This window comes from Equus quagga, chromosome 1 (genome assembly GCF_021613505.1).
Source record: "Equus quagga isolate Etosha38 chromosome 1, UCLA_HA_Equagga_1.0, whole genome shotgun sequence".
NCBI classification, from domain to species: domain Eukaryota; kingdom Metazoa; phylum Chordata; class Mammalia; order Perissodactyla; family Equidae; genus Equus; species Equus quagga.
In genome coordinates this window covers 31253740-31277282 of record NC_060267.1, presented here as the reverse complement: position 1 = coordinate 31277282, position 23543 = coordinate 31253740, and the positions used below count along the sequence as shown (strand labels likewise).

The 23543-nt window shown below is 38.7% G+C and overlaps 1 protein-coding gene across 4 annotated transcripts in view; it reads left to right on the top strand.

The window, feature by feature from the left end:
- FAR2 (fatty acyl-CoA reductase 2) overlaps window positions 1-23543 on the top strand; it is a 148279-nt gene that overhangs the window by 106132 nt on the left and 18604 nt on the right. For all 4 annotated transcript variants that reach the window (XM_046647795.1, XM_046647778.1, XM_046647788.1 and 1 more), the window contains exons 3-6: window positions 3883-4058; window positions 7173-7352; window positions 20752-20929; window positions 22527-22571. In XM_046647795.1, coding sequence (XP_046503751.1) covers window positions 3883-4058; window positions 7173-7352; window positions 20752-20929; window positions 22527-22571 — 579 coding nt within the window. The remainder of the gene's footprint in view (window positions 1-3882; window positions 4059-7172; window positions 7353-20751; window positions 20930-22526; window positions 22572-23543) is intronic.

Sequence of the window (23543 nt, the reverse complement as noted above, 5' to 3'; positions counted from 1 at the left end):
ATCTCTCTGGCCTTCTGGGCTATAAGTAACTATTGCCATAAATAGAGTCGTCTCTCATGTTTAAAGACAAATTAAGAGAGAGAAATATTTGCCAATGTAATGTCAAATCAGTGGAACGCGCCTAAACTTTCCAAGAGAAATGTACAGCTTTGTTATTAGTTTGAAATGCTTAGATCACCTCCCAGCTGTTATCTTTCAGTGACCACAGAAATGTGTCATGCTCCTGTCAAGAATACCGCTTCATAAAATGGAAAAGCAGCAGTCCCTCGGCTTGAGTTTTCAATTTGGTTGTAGTTATTCAATTCTACCTTCTCAGTCCTATGCCATTAAATAAAGAGTATGTGAGAAGGAATATGATGAACGCTTAGAATCTAAAATAATTACATGAAGTTCTTTACTGGTGGACCTTCAGTGAAATTTCTGAAATTATATTTTTCTTCACTCATTTGTATTCCATCTAGTTTTTCTTACCTTTAATTAATGTCTCATATTAGCAAAAGAAACTTTCAGAAGAGCTGATGTCTGTTGAGACTATTTGCATCATTTCATCTGTCCTTCAGTCTTGTTATTATTATGGAATAGAAGAGTCTGCTCTTAGGCTTTCCAGCTCCCACTCATAGTTAATACTGAGAACCCAAGGGAACACTTTGTGTCTTATTTTGGTAGTAGATATCTGCTGTCTTTCATCCCACCAATGCAAAAGAACTGGTAACCAAACAATTTGGGGAATCAAGCTCCCATTTACAGTTCTGTTACTATTCTTACGGTAATTAATTTCAATTCAACAAGCAAAATTTAAATCTGTTCAATGAACTGGGTCCTGTCGAGCACAAAGATAAACAAGAATCAAGAAGAAATTTAAGCTCTGATTTTAAAACTGGAGAATTTCCAGAGTCAGTGTTTCTTCAAGTATGGTACATAGACCAACAGACCTATCTGTGGGCTGGTTAAGAAATACTGCTTCCTGGGTTACATACCAAACCTACCGAGTCAAAATCTCTAAATGTGGAGTAAGGAAATCATTTTTAACTGATTTCCAGATATTTCCTATGCCTACACAGTTGGAAAACCACTCATGGTCTGTAACTGCCCTGGGCAGTTATAAAGGGAAATGAGTTGTATACAGCTGTTTATCAGCAATTATTCGTGTTAACACTCTAACTGGAGAAGTTCTCATTTTGGGATCAGTTAAAATCAACTAGGGAACTTGATGTGAAATGCAGACTCCTGGGTATGCCTCAGTAATTTCTTATTTAGTAGAATGGGATGGGCTCCAGGAATATACATTTTTAATATACACACTAGAGATTCCAATGCAGTTTGCTTGGAGGACAACACTTTAAAAAGCACTGGCCTGTTGCATGTCAGTTGGCTGCAGTCTCTAGCATTCTATAAATAGAATGAATGTGAAAAATTTATAGAATGGAATAGAAAAGATGTAGCAACATTTAAAGAATGTTATTTTGTTAGAAGCTATAGCAGTATGGTGAGACTCAAACATGGAAAGTCATATAATTAGGAATGGGTAATACAGTAAAACAGGACTCTTATTTAGCACTGTAGTTTGAATTGATACAGCCTATTCATTGAGTTTATTTTGGCTGACCGTAATCAATACCATGTGGATCAGAAAACTCAGAATTTTTTAAATTGCCCTATGTTCATTCAGATGCACTCTCTCATTTGAAAATATAAATCAATAAGTAGAATATAGATTGGGACATTACTTCTTAAATAGTAATTTTCTCCTAAAATAGTAAGGCTCTAAATTGGTATCTTGGTGCTATTCAACATTGCTCAGGTTGTCTGAATGTACAATATGATATAACAGTATTCTCTGCCTCTTAAAGTCATAAAAACCAAAAGTGAAAGAAAATCTGTGTATGGCAGCTTACATCATATGTGAAGAGAGCCACCGCTAGGAGGGTGGACATTGAAGTCATCCTCCACTTCTTGCTCTCAAGTAGCCAGAAATTATCACAGGCCAAAGTCAAAGAATTCTAAATAAATTTCCTGAGAGTAGAATCAATCATGCAGACTCAAAAAGGAGCCTTCTATAAATTCAATTATTAAAAAAGAGGGAAATTGTGCAAATTTTAGATAACCATATCCCAAAATATCCAACATGTGTTTTTTGTGCAATTAACATGAACTACAAGAGGGAAAACACTTGACTGTGAAAGCACATATTTTTCATGCTATGACCCATCAAGATTAGAAGAGCTGTTAAATATCTTTCCAGAAGAGCCAGAATGACCTTTGTTGAGTGTCCCTCAGACACTTTATCAACCTTATCAATCCCAGGTCTCAAAAAAGTATTGAGGATTGGGGCCAGCCCGCTGGCACAGCGGTTAATTGTGCACATTCCGCCCAGGGTTCACCGGTTTGGATCCCGGGTGCAGACATGGCACCGCTTGACAAGCCATGCTGTGGTAGCTGTCCCACATATAAAGTAGAGGAAGATGGGCACAGATGTTAACTCAGGGCCAGTCTTCCCCAGCCAAAAGAGGATTGGCAGCAGTTAGCTCAGGGCTAATCTTCCTCAAAAAAAAAGTGTTGAGGATTGACTTAACTTCCAAATTATTTCAGAATTATAGTAATACCCCACTGACCCTACAGTGCAGAAAAATGGTACCTCAGAAACAGAAGTATATTAACTTCCCAGGAAAATATGTGGATTTGATTGTCTTCCATAGTCATCTTCACTAAATTCCTAGGATGGCCTCTGAACATGGTCTTGCCTGTTACAAATGAGACATGATTTCTCTGACTATCTGAGATCAACTTACTGCCCAATGAAAAAGCCTGGGGTAACTTTCTAATGGAGAGAAGAAGCCTGCTATTAAGGATCAAGGAAACAATGAAAATACTCTCTTGGGCTTAAAGGGGAGAAGAGAGCTGTCTCTGCCACTGTATGATGATTAAAACCGCAGAGGAATTTTCTCTGCTCTTAACCTTTCTAAACATTTAGCCTTACTTTCCTTTTCCTTACTGTTAACATACCACACCAATACTATAGCAAAATTCCGTTTTATCAAAATAGGTTGGAACCAAGATCATTTTATTAAAATCGTATTTTCTGATAAAATGGAAAATACCAATAATCTATAAGAACTTCTGTGTAGAAGGAAAAGTAGAGACTCTGATCCATCTGCGTAATGGTAATAAAAGCTAAAACTGCCACTGCTCCTTCCTTTTTTCCTTTATAAATTAGAATATTAAAAAATCAATTAAAACCCCATAAAAAGTACATGAGCGCATGTAGTTCTCTTACTACACAGTGACTGCCATTTATATTGGAATGAGATTATATAAAATTTTTATTTGTTTTACTTATTATAAATTTGCTTAATTTGTTATTTTCCAATTGTATTTGTGCTGCTGAGCTGTCTTGTTAATCTGGGACAGTTAAACAAGTTGTTTTGATATTGTGTTTACGAGACCTCCTTGTAAAGGCTGGCAATTTTGCACTGAAAACAATATTTCCCAGCCCGAAATGGAAACAAGCACCATGTATAGACACGAGGCTGCCTTATAAGGGACAAGCGGATGGGGCAGGATGTGAATGACTTACTGTCACTCCTCCACCCCGCAGGAAAAGTTCAAAATACACTCCTTCTTGGTTATTGGAACTGACCTTTTCAAATGTTTATCAGATTAAAAGGAGCAGGAGTTATACTAAGCTGACTTTGAATTGCATGAAATAAAGCAAATGGCTCTTGAGTAGATGCCTTCTTTGAGTGATATTCTTACAACCCAAATCAGTTTTTGAGGATTATAATGAAACAAGTCAGTAAAAACAAGAACAATGTGATGGTGATAATGGTCTTTGTATATTAGACCATTAAATCATTTGTATATTGATTTATACTTATATTTTAGCTGTTTGAAAAAGTCAGAGAAGTTTGTCCAAACTTGCCTGAGAAGATCAGAGCTATTTCTGCAGATCTCAACCAGAACGACTTTGCCATCAGCAAGGAGGACATGCAGGAACTTCTCTCCTGTACCAACATTATCTTCCACTGTGCCGCCACCGTACGCTTTGATGACCATCTGAGGTACAATCCCATTTCCCTCTCGTGGCTTGTGTGTATATGTGTGTGTGCACCCGTGTGTGTGTAAGTTTCTTTATGGCATCTGTTAAAAAAAAAAAGATATATTCTCAATGAAAACAAAATACAAAAGAGTAAAACATCTTCAAAATCTTACCATCCAGAGATAACCATTTAATGCCGTGGAGAACGTCCATGCCAACATTTCTTTATGCATGCATAATGAAATAGATTCATGTTCGATTTTACAGAAAAATGGCATCGTATCGAGAATGAGTTTTTCAACCTGCTCAATTACCTTTTTGGATATCTTTCATTGTCAATAAATACTCTATTATAATTTGTATGGACTGCATGACATTCCATTGTGCATGTATATAATATACTCAACCAGTTCCGTATTGAAGGACATTTTTTTGATTGTACTAATTTTTCACTATTATAAACAACTCTGCAATGAACATCTCTGTGCATACTTTTTTTTATATATACCTTTGGGTGCTTTCCCTGTTGGGTAAATTCCCAGAAGTAGAATTGTTAGATATATACCAGAAGTGCCCATGTTATGAACAACTGACATTTTTGCATGTAATCCTAACTTGCTTTCCCAAAAGGCGGTGTCAATTTATACCATCCCTTTGCACATGAATGCTCATTTCTGACACCCGCAATACTATGTAACACTTCTTCAATTCTTTTTGACATTGTCAATAAGATAATGCAAATGGCATTGCATGTTTTGATTTTTATTTCTCTGATAATCAGAGAGGTTGAAGACGCTTAAATGCTGATTGGCATTTTATTCTTTTGTGAAATGCCTGTTGATGCTCCTTGTCTATTTTTCTCTTGAAACATTTCTTTCTCATCAATTTTAAAACTTCTTGGAAGATTTACCTTATTAACTCTTTGTCTTTCATAAGGTTCAAAATATTTTAACAATTTATCATTTGTCCTCAACTCTGTTTTAATTTTTTATGTGGTCATTTATAATTTCTTCTAGTATTTTTATTTATTTTATTGTGTATTTATTCTTCTAGTATTTTATTATTTTGTTAAGTCTCTGACCCATTTAAAATTTATTTAGCTATAAAGAGAAATAGTCAGGAAAATTCTACAGAAAAAAGAGTAACATAAGTGTTACTGTAGAGTAACTTTTAAAAAAATTTCTAACAGATGGTTACTTCTTAAACAACCTTTATTAAATGATTTAGTTTCGCTCTTTATTTGAAAGGAAACTCATAATATATTAAATTCTCATTTTTGAACTCTTTATTTTGTTCCATTAATTAGGCTTTCTCTTCTAGTACCACAGTATTTTAATTACTGTAATTTTTATTTTATTAGGCAAGAATACACACATCCTTCTCTTTTTATAGAATTTTCCTGGCTATTCTCACTTACTTATACCTCTTGATTAAACTTAGAATAATTTGCCAAGTTTTTAAACATTTTGGGAGTTTTGGATTACCTTGAATATGTAGATTCTTTTAGAAAAACATATTTAAAACATTGGTTCTTCCTGTCCAAGAACAACATCTGTCTATTTATTCAATTTTTCTGTTATGACCCTTAATAAAGTTTTATCATGTTCTTTATATAGAGCATATTCATTTATAATTGATTTGATATATTTTAAAAATTTTTTTAATGTGTGCCTTTCTTCCATTGCATTCTCTAAGTTTTGTTTGTATGTAGGAAAGCTGGTGATTTTTTTACGTGACTTTTATAAATGGGCACCTTACTGAATTATCTTCTTGTCCATTCCAGATTTTTTTCAGCTGCTTCTGTTTGTTTTCCAGATATACAGTTACGTCATCTGATAGTGATTTTTGTAACTGCCTTTGATCTGACAGTTATTTTATTTTCCTCTCTAATTACGAGGATGGCACTTCAGAGCAACGCTAACTGGTAGTAGTGGCAGGCATCCTTCTTGTCCCTAACTTTAAAAACAGTGCTCACCTTTTCACCATTAAGCGTAATTGTTGCTGTTAGTGCCGAGGAGTCCACTGTGACTCCTAGCGACCCTGTGGACAGTGGAGGGGAACCCAGCCCCATCTTTCTGCTCCATCCTCTCGCCTTCCAGTGCTGTGTCAGGCAGTGCTCCACTGCCATTCATAGGGTTTTCATGGCCAAGCTTTTTCGAAGTGGGTGGCCAGGTCCTTCTTCCTAGTCTGTCTCAGTTTGGAAGCTCTGCTGAAACCTGTCCACCATGGGTGACCCTGCTAGTATTTGAAATACTGGTGGCATAGCTATCAGCATCACAGCCACACACAGCTGCCACGGTATGACAACCAACAGACAGGAGGTGTGGGTCCCTGATGAGAAAAAAACCTGGGATGCTGCAGTAAGAGCGCTGAATCTTAACCACTAGATCATCAGGGCTGGCTATGAAGCATGATACAGACTAGAACATTGAAATATATATATTTTTAATCATTTTATTCTTCTTTTAGTGATTTTTTAGAAATTAAATTGGAAATGGATATTGAATGTCGTTTTAAAACTTTTCAACAGATATAGAGATATATAGTTTTTCTCTTTTTGAATTAAATTAGATTAATAGGTTTCCTGATATTATATATACCATGTATTTCTGGAATGAACTATTGCATTGTCATCACATAGTGTTTATATGGCTTTGTATTCTATTAGCTAAAATTTAAGATTTTGATGTCAATTTTCATGCCTGACCTGGATGTTTGCAATAGAAGCTTATATTTCTTGTTCTATATACGCTGTTGCTCTCCTCCAGTTTATTTAAATTTTCCAACTTCTTGAATTAGATGCTTAATTTATGTATTTTTATTCTTTTAATGACGGCTTAATCCTCTTTACAAATTCAGAGGATTGTGATATTTTTCTTTCCAGTTGTTTTCACAACCGACCTCTAATGCACAAATGCTTCAGTGAATAAGATTTATGTGCACAGAATACATCAGCAACATACAACACATTCCAAGTATCACATAACTGTGTAGTCACCACTCATACTTTTCTTCCTGGTCCTTTATGTGGCCACAAAAATCAGATGGCTATACCAGTTGCTGGAGTAGGTGCAATCACAGCAAGGCAGGATGCTGAGTTGCCTCATTGTAACTCCTTCTGCTTCATCTTCTCTAGACATGCCGTGCAACTGAACGTCACTGCCACCCAGCAGCTCTTGTTTATGGCCAGTCAGATGCCACAGCTCGAAGCCTTCATACATATCTCTACTGCCTTTTCGAATTGTAACCTGAAGCACATCGATGAAGTCATCTATCCGTGCTCTGTGGAACCAAAAAAAATCATCGACTCCATGGAGTAAGTTGGGTCAAAGGAGTGGGTCAAGGGTGCGCAGATTGTTGTTCTCTTTGATTCTTTGTAGCCATTCATTAATGCGGTAACAAGGTGGGACCCCTTGAAACAAAATGCTTTGCAAAGGTACTAGCTTTAGCTACCTTGTCCCTGCTGTTCCTTCCATCCCAGGGTGGGGAATACAGTGCTTGGTAATGGGGTAGCACAGGGATAGAAAAGTCCCACAGAAATGTTTTGTTAAACAGTTAAGGACTGCATGAGGTACCTGGGAATACTTTACATAGAGGTAGTTTCTCACTTCTTTTTTTTTTTTAAAGATTGGCACCTGCACTAAGATCTGTTGCCAATCTTTCTTCTTTTTTTCTTCTTCTTCTTCTCCCCAAAGCCCCCTGGTACATAGTTGTATATTCTAGTTGTGAGTGCCCCTGATTGTGCTATGTGGGACACCGCCTCAACATGGCCTGATGAGCGGTGCCATGTCCACATCCAGGATCCGAACCAGCGAAACCCTGGGCTGCTGAAGGGGAACGCGAGAACTTAACCACTCAGCCACAGGCCGGCCCCAGTTTCTCACTTCTTAATGAACTGAGCATTGTCACTAGATAAAGGAAGTTCAGAAGAAAGGTTTTGACAAGGTTTGACTTCAGCTTCTGCAATGTATTAGTGGTTTGACCTTGAGCAATTTCCTTGGCCTCTCCGAGCTTCAGTCCCTTCATTTGTAAAATGGGGTTCATAATAGTGTCCATCTTATAGTTGCCATGATGAATTGAGTTATGTAAAGCAATTATTGCAGTGTTAGGGAGGGTTTAATAGTAGTTAATCAAAAGATTAGTAAAGAAGAACTAACAGAAAAGAGGAATTTCTCCCACGTCTGGCAGAAGGAATCAGTCTCTGGGCGTATTTGGCCAAGATACACTTTCCTGACTGTTCTATTGTGCAGGAGAAATAGTGTCTAGCATTTTTCTCTTCTTGCCAACTCACAGGAACCACTTTCTTGTTAGGACATGGCCCCAGTCTTGGAATAAGTATGCTTCTCTTTTGTGCTTCTTTGTTCTTCTGCTCCATTTACCAAGTTTACGTTGTTGTTTTTTTAAACTCTGTGTAGAAAGTATTACAGCAGGGAAAATAGAATATTTCACAGTGAATTTGTCAGATTTTCATTTCATATGATACTGTATTTCTATTTAAAATATACTCTTTAAAATGAAACCTTAGCTAAATCGGGAGCTCATTCCCTTCAGGGCAAACATTTTTATCTCGTACAGCTCTGAGAATAGATACTTTTATGTGTCATTTAAAAATATCCAGGACAAAGACAAGTGAAAGTCATCTAAAGGACCTGGAGGTTACTTAAAGTTGCTAATAAACGATGATTTGCTTAATCAGTGCAAAGGAACCTTTCAGAGTCCAGAATTTGTCAGGATAGCTGGAGAAAAGACACTCTGATGCCCAGAGTGGGTGTGGGAAAGTCGACATTGAAAGCCTTGGAGCGTTTCCGGGATGGAATTGATTTGTTTGTCAGCTGCCCTGATACAATGTTGTCTCTTGGTAAACGTGGTGCCTACATATTAGCTACTCCCAGGAGAGGGGTGACCCCTTTTCATTCCAGACCCCACCGCTGAGATTCCAGAGACTTCCCCTGCTGTTGACCTCTCTAACACCTGACAGATTAGAGCACAGTTTGAGGCAGCAAGGGAGTCTCTGAGAGATCACCAGAGAAAAGAGGTCGGAAATGAAGATTCAGTTCAGCCACAGTGAGAGGCCTCTCTGGGGACTCCACTTCCTCCCCCTAAACCGTGTCCAGCCACTTAAAACCCCGAGATTTCACAGAAGAATAAACTCACCTCCCAGAGGAGGAGTTGATTTATCCTCAGGTATTCAGCACTTCCCAAAGTTCTCCACTCTGTGTCAACTGGCGAAGGCAGGTAATTGCTCCATGATTTGTGATCAAACTGGAATTGACATTTGCACAAAGCTTATGTCTGTCTGTCATTTCCTGCTCTCCAGGGAGAACAATTTAAAAAATATATATGTAGCCAAGCAGAACTAGGAATGAAATTATATTTTGTCTCAGGATACACTTTGAATGCCATTAGAGAACTAAGGTGTTTTTTAAAACAGAGAAAAAGTTGTAACCACAATTTATTAGTTCAAATGTTATATTCAGGGCCACCTGTCCAGCCTCACCTCTCTCAGCCCTGCTCACATTGGTGCTACAGTCATGCTGAAGTACCTACTCCCCTCTCTCATACCTCTCTGCCTTTGCTTATGATGTTTCGCTTTGAGACTACTTCCAGCTCTGCTTCCCCAGGTTAATTCCTATTGAGAGGTTAAAGCTTTCTCCTGGAAGCCCTCAGGCTTAGGGGGCCTTCCCCAGTGCTCCCATAGCACCCTGTGCTCATCTTTATCATTGCTCTTAACATGAGTCACTCTAACTACCTGATTGTTTCTCTATATCCCCCATTAGAAAATAAGCTTCTCAAAGAAGAGAATGTCTCTTGCTCCTCTTTGCTCTCCAGGCCAGCACGTAGTAGGCACTCAAATATTTGCTGAATGAATGAAAAGTTTTTGATGGAACTAGATGATCATTGTTTATACTATTCAGGCTGGAATTTTTGTTGTTGTTTGTTTAGACAAAAGCAAGAATAGATGATAGAACTCCATCACAAACTGATATTTGGAGATGTGAAGTTATACGCATAAAATATCTATGTGCCCACATCTTACTCCTGTTTCTGATTGCCCATTTTTTCTTCTTAAACTTCGAATGAAATCTATGTGCTGATGTGACAACTAAAGCACAAGCAACAAAAAAAAGGTAAACAAATGGGACTGTATCACACTGAAAAGCTTCTGCACAGCAAAAGAAACCATCAACGAAGTGAAAAGACAACCTATGGAAAGGGAAAAAATATTTGCAAATCATATATCTGGTAAAAGGTTAATATCCAAAATATATAAAGAACTCATACAACTCAATAGCAAAAAACCAACCCGATTGAAAAATGACCAAAGGACCTGAGTAGACATTTCTCCAAAGAAAATATATAAAGGCCAACAGGTTCATAAAAAGATACTCAACATCACTAGTCATTAGAGAAATGTAAATTAAAAACACAATGAGATATCACCTCACTCCTGTTAGAATGGCCATCATCAAAAAGACAAGAGATAACAAATGCTGGTACTGATGTGGAGAAAAGAGACCCTTGTGTACTATTGGTGGGATTATAAATTGGTACAACCACTATGGAAAACAGTATGGAAGATCCTCAAAAAATTAAAAAATAGAATACCATATGATCCAGTAATCCCACTTCTGGGAATATATCCAAAGGAAATGAAAACACTAACTCAAAAAGATATCTACACCCCCTGTTCATAGCAGCATTATATACAATAGCCAAGATATGAAAACAACCTAAGTGACCATTGACAGATGAATGGATAAAGAAGGGGTGGGATATATATATACAATGGGGTATTATTCAACCATAAAAACAAGGCAATCCTACCATATGCAACAACATGGATAAACCCTGAAGGCATTATGCTGAGTGAAATAAGTCAGAGAGAAAAAGACAAATGCTGTAGGATCTCACTTAAATGTAGAATCTAAAAAACAAGCAAACAAAAACAAAGTTTTAGAAAAAGGAGATCAGATTTGTGGTTACCAGAGGCAGAGAGTAGGGGAAGGGGGAGTTGGAGGAAGGTGGTCAGAAGATACAAACTGCTAGTTATAAGATAACTAAGTACTAGGGATGTAATGTACACCATGATGACTGCAGTTAACGCTGCTGCGTGGTATATAGGAAAGTTGTTAAGAGAGTAGATCCTAGGAGTTCTCGTTACAAGTAGAATTTTTTCTTCCTTTTTTTCTTTTTAGTATATCTATATGAGAAGATGGATGTTAGCTGAACCTGTTGTGGTAATCATTTCACAATATATTTACATATCAAACCATCATGCTGTATGCCTTAAACTTATACAGTGATGTATGTGAATCATTTCTCGATAAATCTGGGGAAAACATCTATGTATTAAGTTTAGAATAATTCATTGAATGAAGCCCAGCAACCCTTTACCAACCACACGATTGTTCATGACTGTTTCAACAACTCCAGTAACAGATGGAATTTTATGGTTTTATAATGACAAGTAGCATTAAAGTTATTCTGAGTAAATATTAATTCACCTAAATCCAAGTTTAGTTGCTTGGTTTAGCAAGATAGTTTTTCTCTGATTTCTTTTCTATTTGGTCATTGGCCTTTGATTAAAATAAAATTACTTTCCAAGATTTTTCTATTTCCAAAGTTTTTATTTCCCTTGAAAATTTTTATTAACAGTAAACCCAAGGGGCCTACCAGTTGTCATTGTTCTTAGTGTTCCAGTGGTCCTCATTTTTTAAAAAGGAACCAGGAATTAGAGAACAAGATGATTTTGAAGCTGTGCTCTGGGTTTGTGATCTCAAGAAAATCACACATGTAGATGTGTTATTAACTAGGTAAGGGGAATCCTTTCAGAATGTATACATATACCAAATTATCACTATCTGTACTTTGAATATCTTACAATTGTATTTGTCAATTATACCTCAGTAAAGCTAAAAATAAAATAAAATAATAATAATAAAGAAAAGAAAGCCACCCATGAAAAAGTAAAATGATCCTTTTTTCCCCCAGAAAATCAGTTTAACGAGACTTCCAGTTTGAGGAAATAAAAGAGGATTTTCAGTTTTTTCCCAGAATTTTCCCAGTGGCGTTGGCCCCAGTGGCACTGCTCAGTGTTGTTAATAAAGGAAGCAGGTCTGTGAACCTAAAGCTCAGCCCCTATCCGTGTCCCGCCCTCTTCAGCTCACCCCATTTTCAGACTATCTCATGGCCCAAGGCTGCCAGGCCTCAGCTCCCTTCTTTCAGCCATATCTGAAAACCTCCAGAATTACCTTGGTCCTGAACCATTCCCTAAAGATGAAATTTGATTGCGTTCGTACAAAAATTTTAGCATGGTAGCATAAACACAGTTTAATAATAACTTAGTTAATGCTTTTCATTACTATGACAAGCATGGCCATTAAACAGTGTTAAACAACCAATTTTTTTAGCTCTTATACCTGCAGTTGTCTTCTGCCATTTGTCCCAACTACCACAGACATTTTATCATGTAATTGTGTCACCATTCTTACTCATCTCTGCTTTTATATTTAGCTTGTACATTCGTTGTTACGTGCTGTCAAGTTGGCTTCAACTCCTAGTGACCCTTTCAATGAGTGTTCACAATGGCCTGTCCTCGACAGCCCCACGCAGCTTCTGCAGACTCATGCCTGTGATTTCCTTTATGAAGTCATTCCATCTCATATTTGGTCTTCCTCTTCTCCTGCTGCCTTCTATTTTTCCCAGCATTACTCGCTTTTTCAAAGAATCCTGCCTTCTTGTGATATGCCCAAAGTAGGGCAGCCTTAGTTTTACCATTTTTGCCTCCAGTCATAGTTCAGGCTTAATTTTCTCTAGGGCTCACAGGAGCACCTACATTTCATTGGTATCTGGTGATTGTGACACCACGGATTCACACACATGTGGTTTGGACCCACGCACTGTGCAGCAGAAGGCAATGGTAAACCACTGTTATGCTTTCCCTTTTTTTCTTTCTTTTCTTTTACCTTGAGAACGTTATGATGAGACAGTCCAAAATGAAGAGTGCTGGAAGATGACACCCCCAGGTCGGAAGGCACTCAAACAGCTCCTGGGGAAGAGCAAAGAACAGGTACAAATAGCGCTGTTGCTAATGACGCAAGTAGACTAAAGTTGAAGGACATCCAGCAGCTGAAGTGCACGAAGTTGAGAGGAAAGTCTGAGGTTGTACCAGACATCCGATTGGAACATGGAACATGAGAAGCATGAGCCAAGGTAACCTGGAAATTGTAAAGCAAGAAATGGAATGTTTAAATATCACCGTGCTTGGTGTTAGTGAACTAAAATGGACTAGAATGGGACACTTTCAGTCAGACAACTACAAAGTGTTCTAATCTGGAAATGACAAACTCAGAAGAAACCCAGTGGCTCCAATAGTGAAGCACGATATAGCACAGGCAGTGAGGGGCTCTTGTGCAAGCTCTGACTGAATAGTATCAGCTAGACTCCTGGGAAAACCTGTTAACATAACCGTCATTCAAGTCTATGCTCCAACTACAGAGGCTGAAGAAGATGAAGTTGAAAGTTTTTATGCAAGTATCCAAGAAGAAATTGATCATACACCAAACAAGATAGGCTTGTAATTATAGGCGACTGGGATGCAAAAGTAGAAATAAAGCAGAATTAAACGTTGGAAAATTTGGACTAGGGATCAGAAACGCAGCAGGAGATCAGCTCATGGATTTCTGTGAAACTGACAATCTGTCTATTGCAAATACATGCTTTAAGCAGCCAAACAGATGACTGTGTACATGGACCTCATCAGATGGCCAATGTAGACATCAAATAGACTATGTAAGTGAAAGCAGGAGATGGAGACGCTGTATTCTCGCTACCAAAACAAGACCAGGTGCAGACTATGGAACTGACCACGAACTGTTCATATCAAACATCAGAGTAAAGCTAACAAGAGCGCTAAAAAAAACCATAGTGCCAAAATATAATATAAACAACATTCCCCAATGAATTTAAAGGCCACATAAAAAGCAGATTTACATTGTTAAATTTAATTGAGGGAGAACCAGAAGAACTCTAGACTAAAACCATAAACATTAAGGAAGAAGCCGAAAAGACAATGCCCAAAGTAAAAGAAAAGAAAAATAGAGACGAATGACATAAGAAACACTACAGATTGTTAAAGACAATTGAGAAGCACAAGCACGAGGTCACAAAAGCAGGGTTAGAATTCTGAATGGAATTTTTCAGTGACTATCATGCAGAGATAAAGAGAACTAGGATGGCCAATGCAAAGAGATAGAAGAAAACAACAAAAAAGGAGGAACAAGAGGTCTCTTCTAGAAGATTCAAGAAATCAAAGAGAAGTTTCAACCTAGATTAGGAGTGCCGAACAACCAACAGGGACACACACGATCTCATCAAGAAAAAGCAAGGGAAGGTGGAAACAGTACTCTGAAGATCTCCACAGAGGAGACAAAAGGATGACAGATTCCTTTGAGGAATGCTCCTATGAGGAAGAACCTGCAATTTTAGAAAGTGAAGCAAAAGCTACCCCGAAAATACTGGGAAGAAATAAGTACCAGGGGTATACGGAATATCGAGAGAATGTTTTCAAGCCACAGAGGCTGAATCTGTCAAAATCCTAACAAGAATTTGTCAACAAATATGGAAAACAAAACAATGGCCGACCGACTGGAAACCGTCACTATGCATCCCAGTCCCCAAGAAAGGAGATGCTGAGTGCAGCAACTATAAGACCACCGCTCTGATTTCCCCTGTAAGCCAAGTGATGCTCAACATGCTGCAACAAAGGCTTTTATCTTATATGCAGCTTCTACACAGTAGGTGATATTTACCCTTGGAAACTCATGTGCATAAATGGGTCAGGGATTGCCAGTGAAATTCCAGTTTTCCAGAATAACAGCTTAAGTGGAATGCTTATTTTGAAAAATGCATATAACTGACCAGGAATGATAGGGCTTTGGGGTTGGTTCTTTCCCTATTTTTCAGGCAAAGGTAACTCCTCTTAGCAGAGCGAGTGTAGAAGAAAAGGGCTTTTGCACCTGTATAAAAACTTGAAATAACTAGAGTTAGGAACTAGAAAAATGGATCCATCAATATTTACTGTTTTGTTTAATATACTCAAATCAATCTAGTAAATACACATTAAGAATGGAAGGATAACTGTGAATCATCATTGAGCAATTATTGTGAGCAAAGACACTTTTACAGACATTTAGTTCCTTAACATAATATTGTAAGGTTGATACTTTTATCACTACTGTCCTGATAAAGGAACAAAAGGTCAGAAAGGCTAAGGACCCTTCCGAAGTCTCTCAGCTAGTAAGTCACAGAGACAGCTTTGCCCCATGTCCACGTGATTCTAGCTACATGACTACCGTCTTTCTGGTACACCCACAAAATTGGCAGTGTCAGAGATTAAAAGGCACTTTCCTAAGCTGTAGACTGGGCTTTCCAGGAGCTCACAATCGAACGTGAATAGAACAGGGTAGAATTATATGCGGGGTGTGCTGGAGGAACTGTGACACACTAAGATTGATGGAGTTGGGGGAGGTAGAAAGACTCTAGAAAGAGAGGCATGGAGGGCTGGCCCCATGGCCGAGTGATTAAGTTCTCATGCTCCATTCCACTTGGGCAGCCCAGGATTTCACTGGTTCGGATCCTGGGTGCAGACATGGCACCGCTGAGGTGGCGTCCCACATAGCACAACCAGAGGCATTCACAACTAGAATATATGACTGCGTACTGGGGGGCTTTGGGGAGAAGAATGGAAAAAAAAAAAGAAAGATAGGCATAGGAGACAGACTTGGAGGAATAGGCACAGTGTGGAGAGGTGAGAGGGGGGCACATACCAGGCAGGGCAACTGGAGTGGGAAAACTGGGGGCACATTTGGGGTATAGCTGTAAGCCCCTTTTGGCAGCACATATGTTATGTGTAGGCAAGCTGTTAGAGAGCAAGCTGGAGAGGTAGGCTGGGGCCATACTGGAGATTTTGAACACCATGCAGAGGACCGTATTTAATTCTACAGGCAATGGGCATCCATTGAAGAAGGGGGCGTACGTGTGTATGTGTCCATGTCTCTGTGTGTGTGTGTGGTTTTTGGTTTTTGTTTCATTTTATTTGAATCAAGGAAAGACCTTGATGAAAATGGGCTTTAGGTACATGAATATGGTCATGGAGGGCAAAGGCGGGTAGATTAACACCGGGAGTCACCAAAGGCAGGGAGCACCATTACCTGAGAGAGAGTGGTGTGGAGGACTAGAACTGGGGAGTGGCAACAGAAATGAAAAACACTCATAGATTTTGGAAGAGAAAAACCAATAGGACGTGGCTACCGATTTGCATATGGGCTCGCACTTAGTTCATCAGCGATCGGTTTAGAATATGCATAATTGTCACAGCTTACATTTCTAGTACCAGGGATTTCATTCTTTTAAAGTTCCATTCTACTGAAATTTTTATTCCAAGGGGCAATGCCTTTTTGAAAGCTAATCCCAATTTAGTCACGTCTTAATGACATAAATTTGTGGAGTGGAGTAGAGTTCTTTTAAATGAGTGATTCCCCAGTTTGCCTGACCATAAGAATCACCAGGACGTGTTAAAATACAGATTATCAGATTATCACCCCTGAAGGTTGATTTAGGGGTTCTAAAATGGTACTCAGGAATCTGGATTTTTATCAGAGGCCCCATTCAGTCTTCCTTATGAGCAGGCAAGTTTGGGAAGTAGTGCCATAAAGTGCTTACTCATCTAACAGTTTTCATTAGAGATGGATTCATTCATATTCCAGTAACCAATGCGCCCTCCTTTCCCCACTCCCCTCACCTTCTGTTGTCTTTCAATTCCTAGATGCTTTAATTGACTAAAAAGTTCCCGATAGATTTGTACCTACTAAAAATCACACTGTTGAAGCTCCCTGGCCACCAGAAGATGCAGCTAATCTGTCATGTGAAAAAGAAAAGGTGTTTCTTGATCAAACGCTGATTGCAATCAGCTGTGGCAGGTGCGCTGCGGGTGGAGGGTGAGAAGCAGGGACAATGAAGGCTGCCTGCAGCTGACAAGTCCCAGAACAGCCCTTTGGGAAATATGAAAGGAGGTCAGACTTAGGCAAGTGGTTTTACCTCGGTGCTAGAGAACACACTGTGAACACTAAGAAAGCGGATCTATTCTAGGGGAAAGGAAAAAGCTAATTTTAGCATCTGTGCTTTTATTCTCAGGATTGTATAACCTTAAGATGGCATCTAAGCAGCCGACCAAAAATTGAAAATTCTGTGTACTTTAAATACAATGGTAGATTGTTTCTTAAACAAACGGAATAATTTTCATGTTGTCAAGCCATTGGAGGCCAGTTGAGGTGCTCAGTAAAGTCTGGAGGGAAATACAGAGGCCAATTCACCACCAGCACTAGGCTCAGATATTCCCCTGTCCCCAGTCAGTTTAAATTTACTTTGGAGCCGGTTAAATTTACTCCGAAGCCCACTCTGACAAATTGAAGTAGGTCAACATTTAGCCCTTCAGCTTCTCAACACTTTTCACCACTGCCACTGGACCCTCCAACTTCCAATTTTGCTTCATTCTCTACAAAGACATCTCTCTCCTTCCCTTCCCGCAGTCTCCCTACAACCTCACCTCCTTCTGAGTTCACCTGTTCTCTCCTATCATTGTCCATCTCAGCTTCCCAAAACCTTACACAGAACACAAATCAGCCCAGCAAGACTGTCATATGGGAGGTCACCCATTTACGTACTGAATAAGGTAGCTGGTTCCTGGGCACAGAAAGGTGATTGGATACAGAGATAAAAAGCATCATCCCTACCCTCCTGGACTCACTGTAAAGTGGGGCAACAGGCACGTGAGCAAGTACATACAGCATGATAATTGCAATAGTCAAGGGAGGAGCATAATCCAGGCAAGAGACAGAGAGTAAACGTTACCGGGAGCAATGTGTCCAGTGCTTACTCCCCAGAGAGCTTTTCCTGATATACCACTGGGTTTGCCCTGATTATTGAATAAGAAAACTAGGAGGAAAAATGCACATTCCTCTTGCCATTTCATTTAGTGAACACATAAATTATGAAATTACTAATAATAATATGAGGTTGATTCAATAACTTTCAAACCAAAAGTTGATAGTAATATTTAGAGGAAATTGTGTACACTGAAGGGCATTTGGTTAATTTCAGAAATGTGTTTTGACTTTGTGTGGTGTCTTCTTTCCACGCTGAGTTGTTTACTGTTTTAAAAACCAATTGAGGGGCTGGCCCCGTGGCCGAGTGGTTAAGTTCATGCCCTCCGCTTCAGCAGCCTGGGGTTTCACTGGTTTGGATCCTGCGCGCCAACATGGCACCATTCATCAGGCCACGCTGAGGCGGCGTCCCACATGCCTCAACTAGAAGGACCCTCAACTGAAATATACAAATATATACTGGGGGGATTTGGGGAGAAAAAGCAGAAAAAAAAAAAAAGATTGCCAACAGTTGTTAGCTCAGGTGCCAACCTTTAAAACAAACAAACACACAAACAAAAGCAGCAAATCAAACTTTGGTAAAGAGGAGCATGAACTGATTATAGGTCCCAAAAATGGCACCGCATAACCAATGGATGTGCATACTTGTTACACTAAGCTCTTCTCTGGACCCAGGAAGTGGGTGGATGAGATGGGCAATGGTCTGTTTGGCTGTATTATAAAAGATATTTTAAAACTATTACCTATGTAGATATATGCTCTTTGGTTGTTTTATGAAAATAAGAATGCTTTAGGTTCATTGGCTCATTTCGTTTCATCAAATAGCTTTCATTGCAGTTGTGATTATTCTTGTTTGTCTTTATGAAAACTTGAGAATTTAGAAGAGAGGTAACTATTGCCATTTTTCATGAGTAAAAATGGAGGAAATGAGAAGATGATACAGTAGAATACAGGTAGAGCTAGGAATAGTGGAGGCAGGTCAACTACAGTACAAGTGCTTTCACATTTGTGTTCTCCGATACCTATGAAACCAATATTTTCCAAGACAGCTAACTCATAAAACTTGGTAAAGCCTCCAAGTGTCACCCTTTCCGTGCACACCAACATCCATGACGGCAACTGATCCCAGCCATGTGACATACAATCCTAGTGCATTGCTGGGTTCTGATTTTTTCTTAGAATGTTCTTCTTTCCAGCCTTATTGAAATTAGGCTGTGTTTCTTCTAACCTGGTTTGGATAACCTTTCTGTTTTTGCAGGTGAAAGAAAATGGTGTTAGGTCAGTTAATCCTCTGTTGAGCCACAAATAAGATGAGGTAAAGGTAACATCATTATAAAGATGGAGAGGTTGCCTGCACATTCCCACACACTCTCCCAACCCTCCGCTGGCCATATAATTGGAGTGTCTTCCATTTTTCTAAGTGTTTGGAGTTGTTTTTAGTTCTCGAAACTTCTCAGCCTTTCCCTATTCAGTTTAAATCAAGAGATACTTGAGTATCTAGAAAATACTCAGAACTAGTAACAGCAAGCAAGGAAAACCAAAACGTTATAGACAGTGCTCCTGTTTCATTCCAGTATCAAATAAGAGTTATTAAGAGTGAGAGTTGTGTTTCCGAATAAGTCTTGGCAATAAGCACATCTTAAACGATCAACAGTGTGTCAACGGGAGAAAAACGGTAACCGCTAAGATTTTTCTACAACCTAAATAGAAGGACTGTACCTGGCCCCCAAAAATAAGCATAAAGGTACCAAACACATTGATTATACAAATCACACGAACATATTCAGGTAGGCTAATTTTTAAAAACTGTATTATATCAAAAGTTTAACCAAATAGATCTACCAGCTAAGGGAAACATTAAATATTGAACTGACAAATACTGTTACTGCTCCCAGAGAAGTGCAAATAGATTTTGGGATTATCAAAATGGTTCTGACATCTTTAAAAAAAGGGTTAGGCTGATGCCATGGTAACTCAGTTATTCATGATACATGTCTTCTTTTCAGTAGAGGTATTCAATAATCTCTCTAGGAAAGCTGCTTCAGAGTAATATCATTCCACTTGGCAGACTATTAATAGTTATTAGAGCACTTCAGAATTCATTGGAATTCTCTAGAAATAATTACCAACTTATTAGCATAGACTCTAAACAGACCTTCAAAATACATTTCACAGAATTGCTAAAACAGATTATAAATCTGCAAAATGTAGTTGCTTTTGTTTGGTGAAGCATTGAATGAAACTTTAAAAATTAAAAGCTAAAGGTTGCGAGACTGATCCCCTAAGTTTTAATTGGAGAACACTGAATGGAGGTGATGCCACTGAAGCTCTTTGAACCAGAGAGCCTCTGCGCTCCACAAACACAGCACCTAGCGTGCTTCTGGGCACACGATTGGCACTCACAAATATGTTCAAAGAATATACTTATGAACTTGTTGGAGAGAAAGTGATTGAAGATAATTAGAGATTATATGTAATAAAGTAGTAGGTTGTATCGCTCTTGAATTTATCTATCTAGGCGGGAGGTTCAACTGGTAGGATTGGGCTTAGCAGTGGACAACAAAGAGCTCATCCATCACGCATGATTTGAACAGGTACATAGTCAGCCTTGGTGTCCTGTGAGTGTTCTGAATTCCAGAACTCAAGCTGGAAAGTGGAAGTTTTGTTTGCTTGTCTGTGTGTCACAGTTTCTTTTCGGTCGATTGTCTAATGTGTGTTGCTGTTGTTTAACGTGAGTTGCTAGAATTCTTTTTTTACTCTGACTCCCTTCAGGTGGTGGGACGACGCCATTGTTGATGAGATTGCACCCAAGCTGATGAGGGATTGGCCCAATACTTACACCTACACCAAGGCCCTGGGAGAGATGGTGGTACAGCAGGAGAGCGGGAACCTAAATATCGCCATCATAAGGCCCTCCATTGTGGGAGCAACCTGGCAGGAGCCTTTCCCAGTAAGCCCACTCACCTGCATCCCATGCTTTGCTTCCCAACCGGCATCTTTCTAGCCCAATTCCTTTCTGATGTCCTTTTCTTCTTTTCTTTTTTTCTTTTTTCTTCTCAAGATGTATAACTGAGCAAATTAAACACAAACTCATTGTATTAGGGCAAAATTCCACGTTGAGTTCAGGATTTATCCAGTACGAGGCTCCCCTGGGAGTTACGCTGACTGTCCTACAGTTGGGTGGATGTCTGGAATTGCCTTCTCATTAACTCCAGCCTCAAAATTTCCAGGGGAGATAGTTTCAGTTCTTGGCTTTCCCATTATAGTTTAACTAGACCAGGATGCTCTTGATGACCATATTGGTAGTATTTCAACTGCCAGAGTAAATAGGAATCACAAAGCTCACAGAAGATTCTTGGTTTAGGAGTAATACTTTTTACCTCTGTATACTGCTGTATCCTTTTGAAAGTACTTTGAATTACTCCATCTTCTTTGAAGCAATTCTGTGAAGCATTAGGACCAGGTAAAGTCAAGCCCTACTACTTACTGACAATGCAGGCTTTTGAGTTGTCTCATCTGTAAAACTGGGCTAATACTGCCCACGTTGGAGAGTTGATCAAATGAGATAATGTATGAGGAAGGCTTAGTGCAGTGGCCTGATCCTTAGTAAAAGGCTCAAAAAATATTACTGCCTTCATTGTCTCGTCTATTCTCTCTCCTCTCCCATTTTACACGCACATTTTGACTTTTACAGATAAAGAAACAGACATAATAAGGTCAACTGACTTGCTCAGGGCTTAGGAGACAAACTCGAAAAGACTTTTCTCTCTAACTGCTCCTAAACATAACCTGTCCTCTAACATCACTAAGTAAGCTAATATATATAAATATGTGTGTAATTGTATAGAAATAAATACATATATATATATATAATATGGATGCTATGACTCTTAAAATTTTCAGGAAATGGTTAATTCCTGCAAATCATGTTTGAAATGTTCCTCTGGGAGTTAAAATCAGGCCCTAAGTTGAGGAAAGTGATGGTCAATGAATTGGTTAGCAAATTACGATATTAACACAAGGTCCAATTTAGCCCTGAAGATATCATAAAACAACTTGAAACCATCCATGCCTCCTGCTATGAAAAAAATGCTGGCAGAATTTTAATTCTTACACAAATAAAGTGTAGAAAATAGCCAATGCCTTGCCATTGATCTTTATTTTTTTTTTTAAAGATTTTATTTTTTCCTTCTTCTCCCCAAAGCCCCCCCAGTACATAGTTGTATATTTCTCGTTGTGGGTTCTTCTAGTTGTGGTATGTGGGACGCTGCCTCAGCGTGGTTTGATGAGCAGTGCCATGTCCGCGCCCAGGATTCGAACCAACGAAACACTGGGACGCCTGCAGCGGAGCGCGCGAGCTTAACCACTCGGCCACGGGGCCAGCCCCTGATCTTTATTTTTGATCTTAGAAATCCTGGATTAGACAGTTCTATGGGCTGGAGTTTCAGTGCTCTTGTTTGAAATTTATTAAGATTACATGCAGATATTCCAAAGGTATGATAATTTTCTGACGTGTAACCAATAGAGATCTTTTTTTTTTTTTTTAGGGTTGGGTTGATAACCTAAATGGACCTAATGGGATGATTGTTGCGGTACGTATAGTGATTGGAAATAACTCCTTGAAATGTAGTGGAGGGATGATAACAAGATACTTAGTGTTGGCTTAGCTCCATTGATCCAAAACCATAAATGTTACTATACTAACTACAATTGAAGCAACCTATCTCAATTTTGCGGGTTGAAAAATAGAGGCAGGATGAAATTAGCATTTATTACTTGTGGGTTTTATTATCAGGGAAACAGAGGTACTGTGATTGCATCACTTTTTAGGAGGGCGTTTTTTGGAAAGTCTTTGAGCATCAAGGACCACGTGTGTATTTCCCTTTAGTTACCACAAGATGGGGGTGTTTCCTGCTTTTTGCTGTTTATTAATAGCTTGCATTAGTTTCGCGAATTGGGGATGCAATCAAAATCATATTTGCAAAGATTATTAAATTCTCGATTATAAAACACATACAAGAGCTTACATGTGTTTGGATAGAAATTATATACATACATAAATTACATCAATAACCAGTTCTCAATAGATATGAGAACTACCAATAGGAGCAAATCTTTCAAATACAAAAATTTATGGCTATAGAAACACTTTTCAACAATAACCCTCTCACCAGGACCACAACTCTACTCTTTAGAGCAATGAATAGGAATTCAATTCTCTAACTGAGTTTAGTCTTATTTGAAATCTTGTGCTTCCAACTCTGCCTCTGTTCTTCTCAGAGCTAGGTACAACAGGAACCAAGACACAAATATAAGACAGGAAATGCAATGACTTGTCAAAGACAGTGACAGTGAACTTCTTTCTGATTTCCCTTTTTTCTCCCCTAGGAGCTACTCTCTTTCGGTTCCTTACCTGCCTTCAACTCTTTCTTCTTTAAGCCTTAGTTGGGGTAAATGTTTGGTAACTTAGAACGAAATTATTTTAACATGATCCCAGAGTGAGTTTCATTACATTGTTTACAAAGCTGTACATTTATTCAAATTTTCTAAAATTTTCAAGAGTG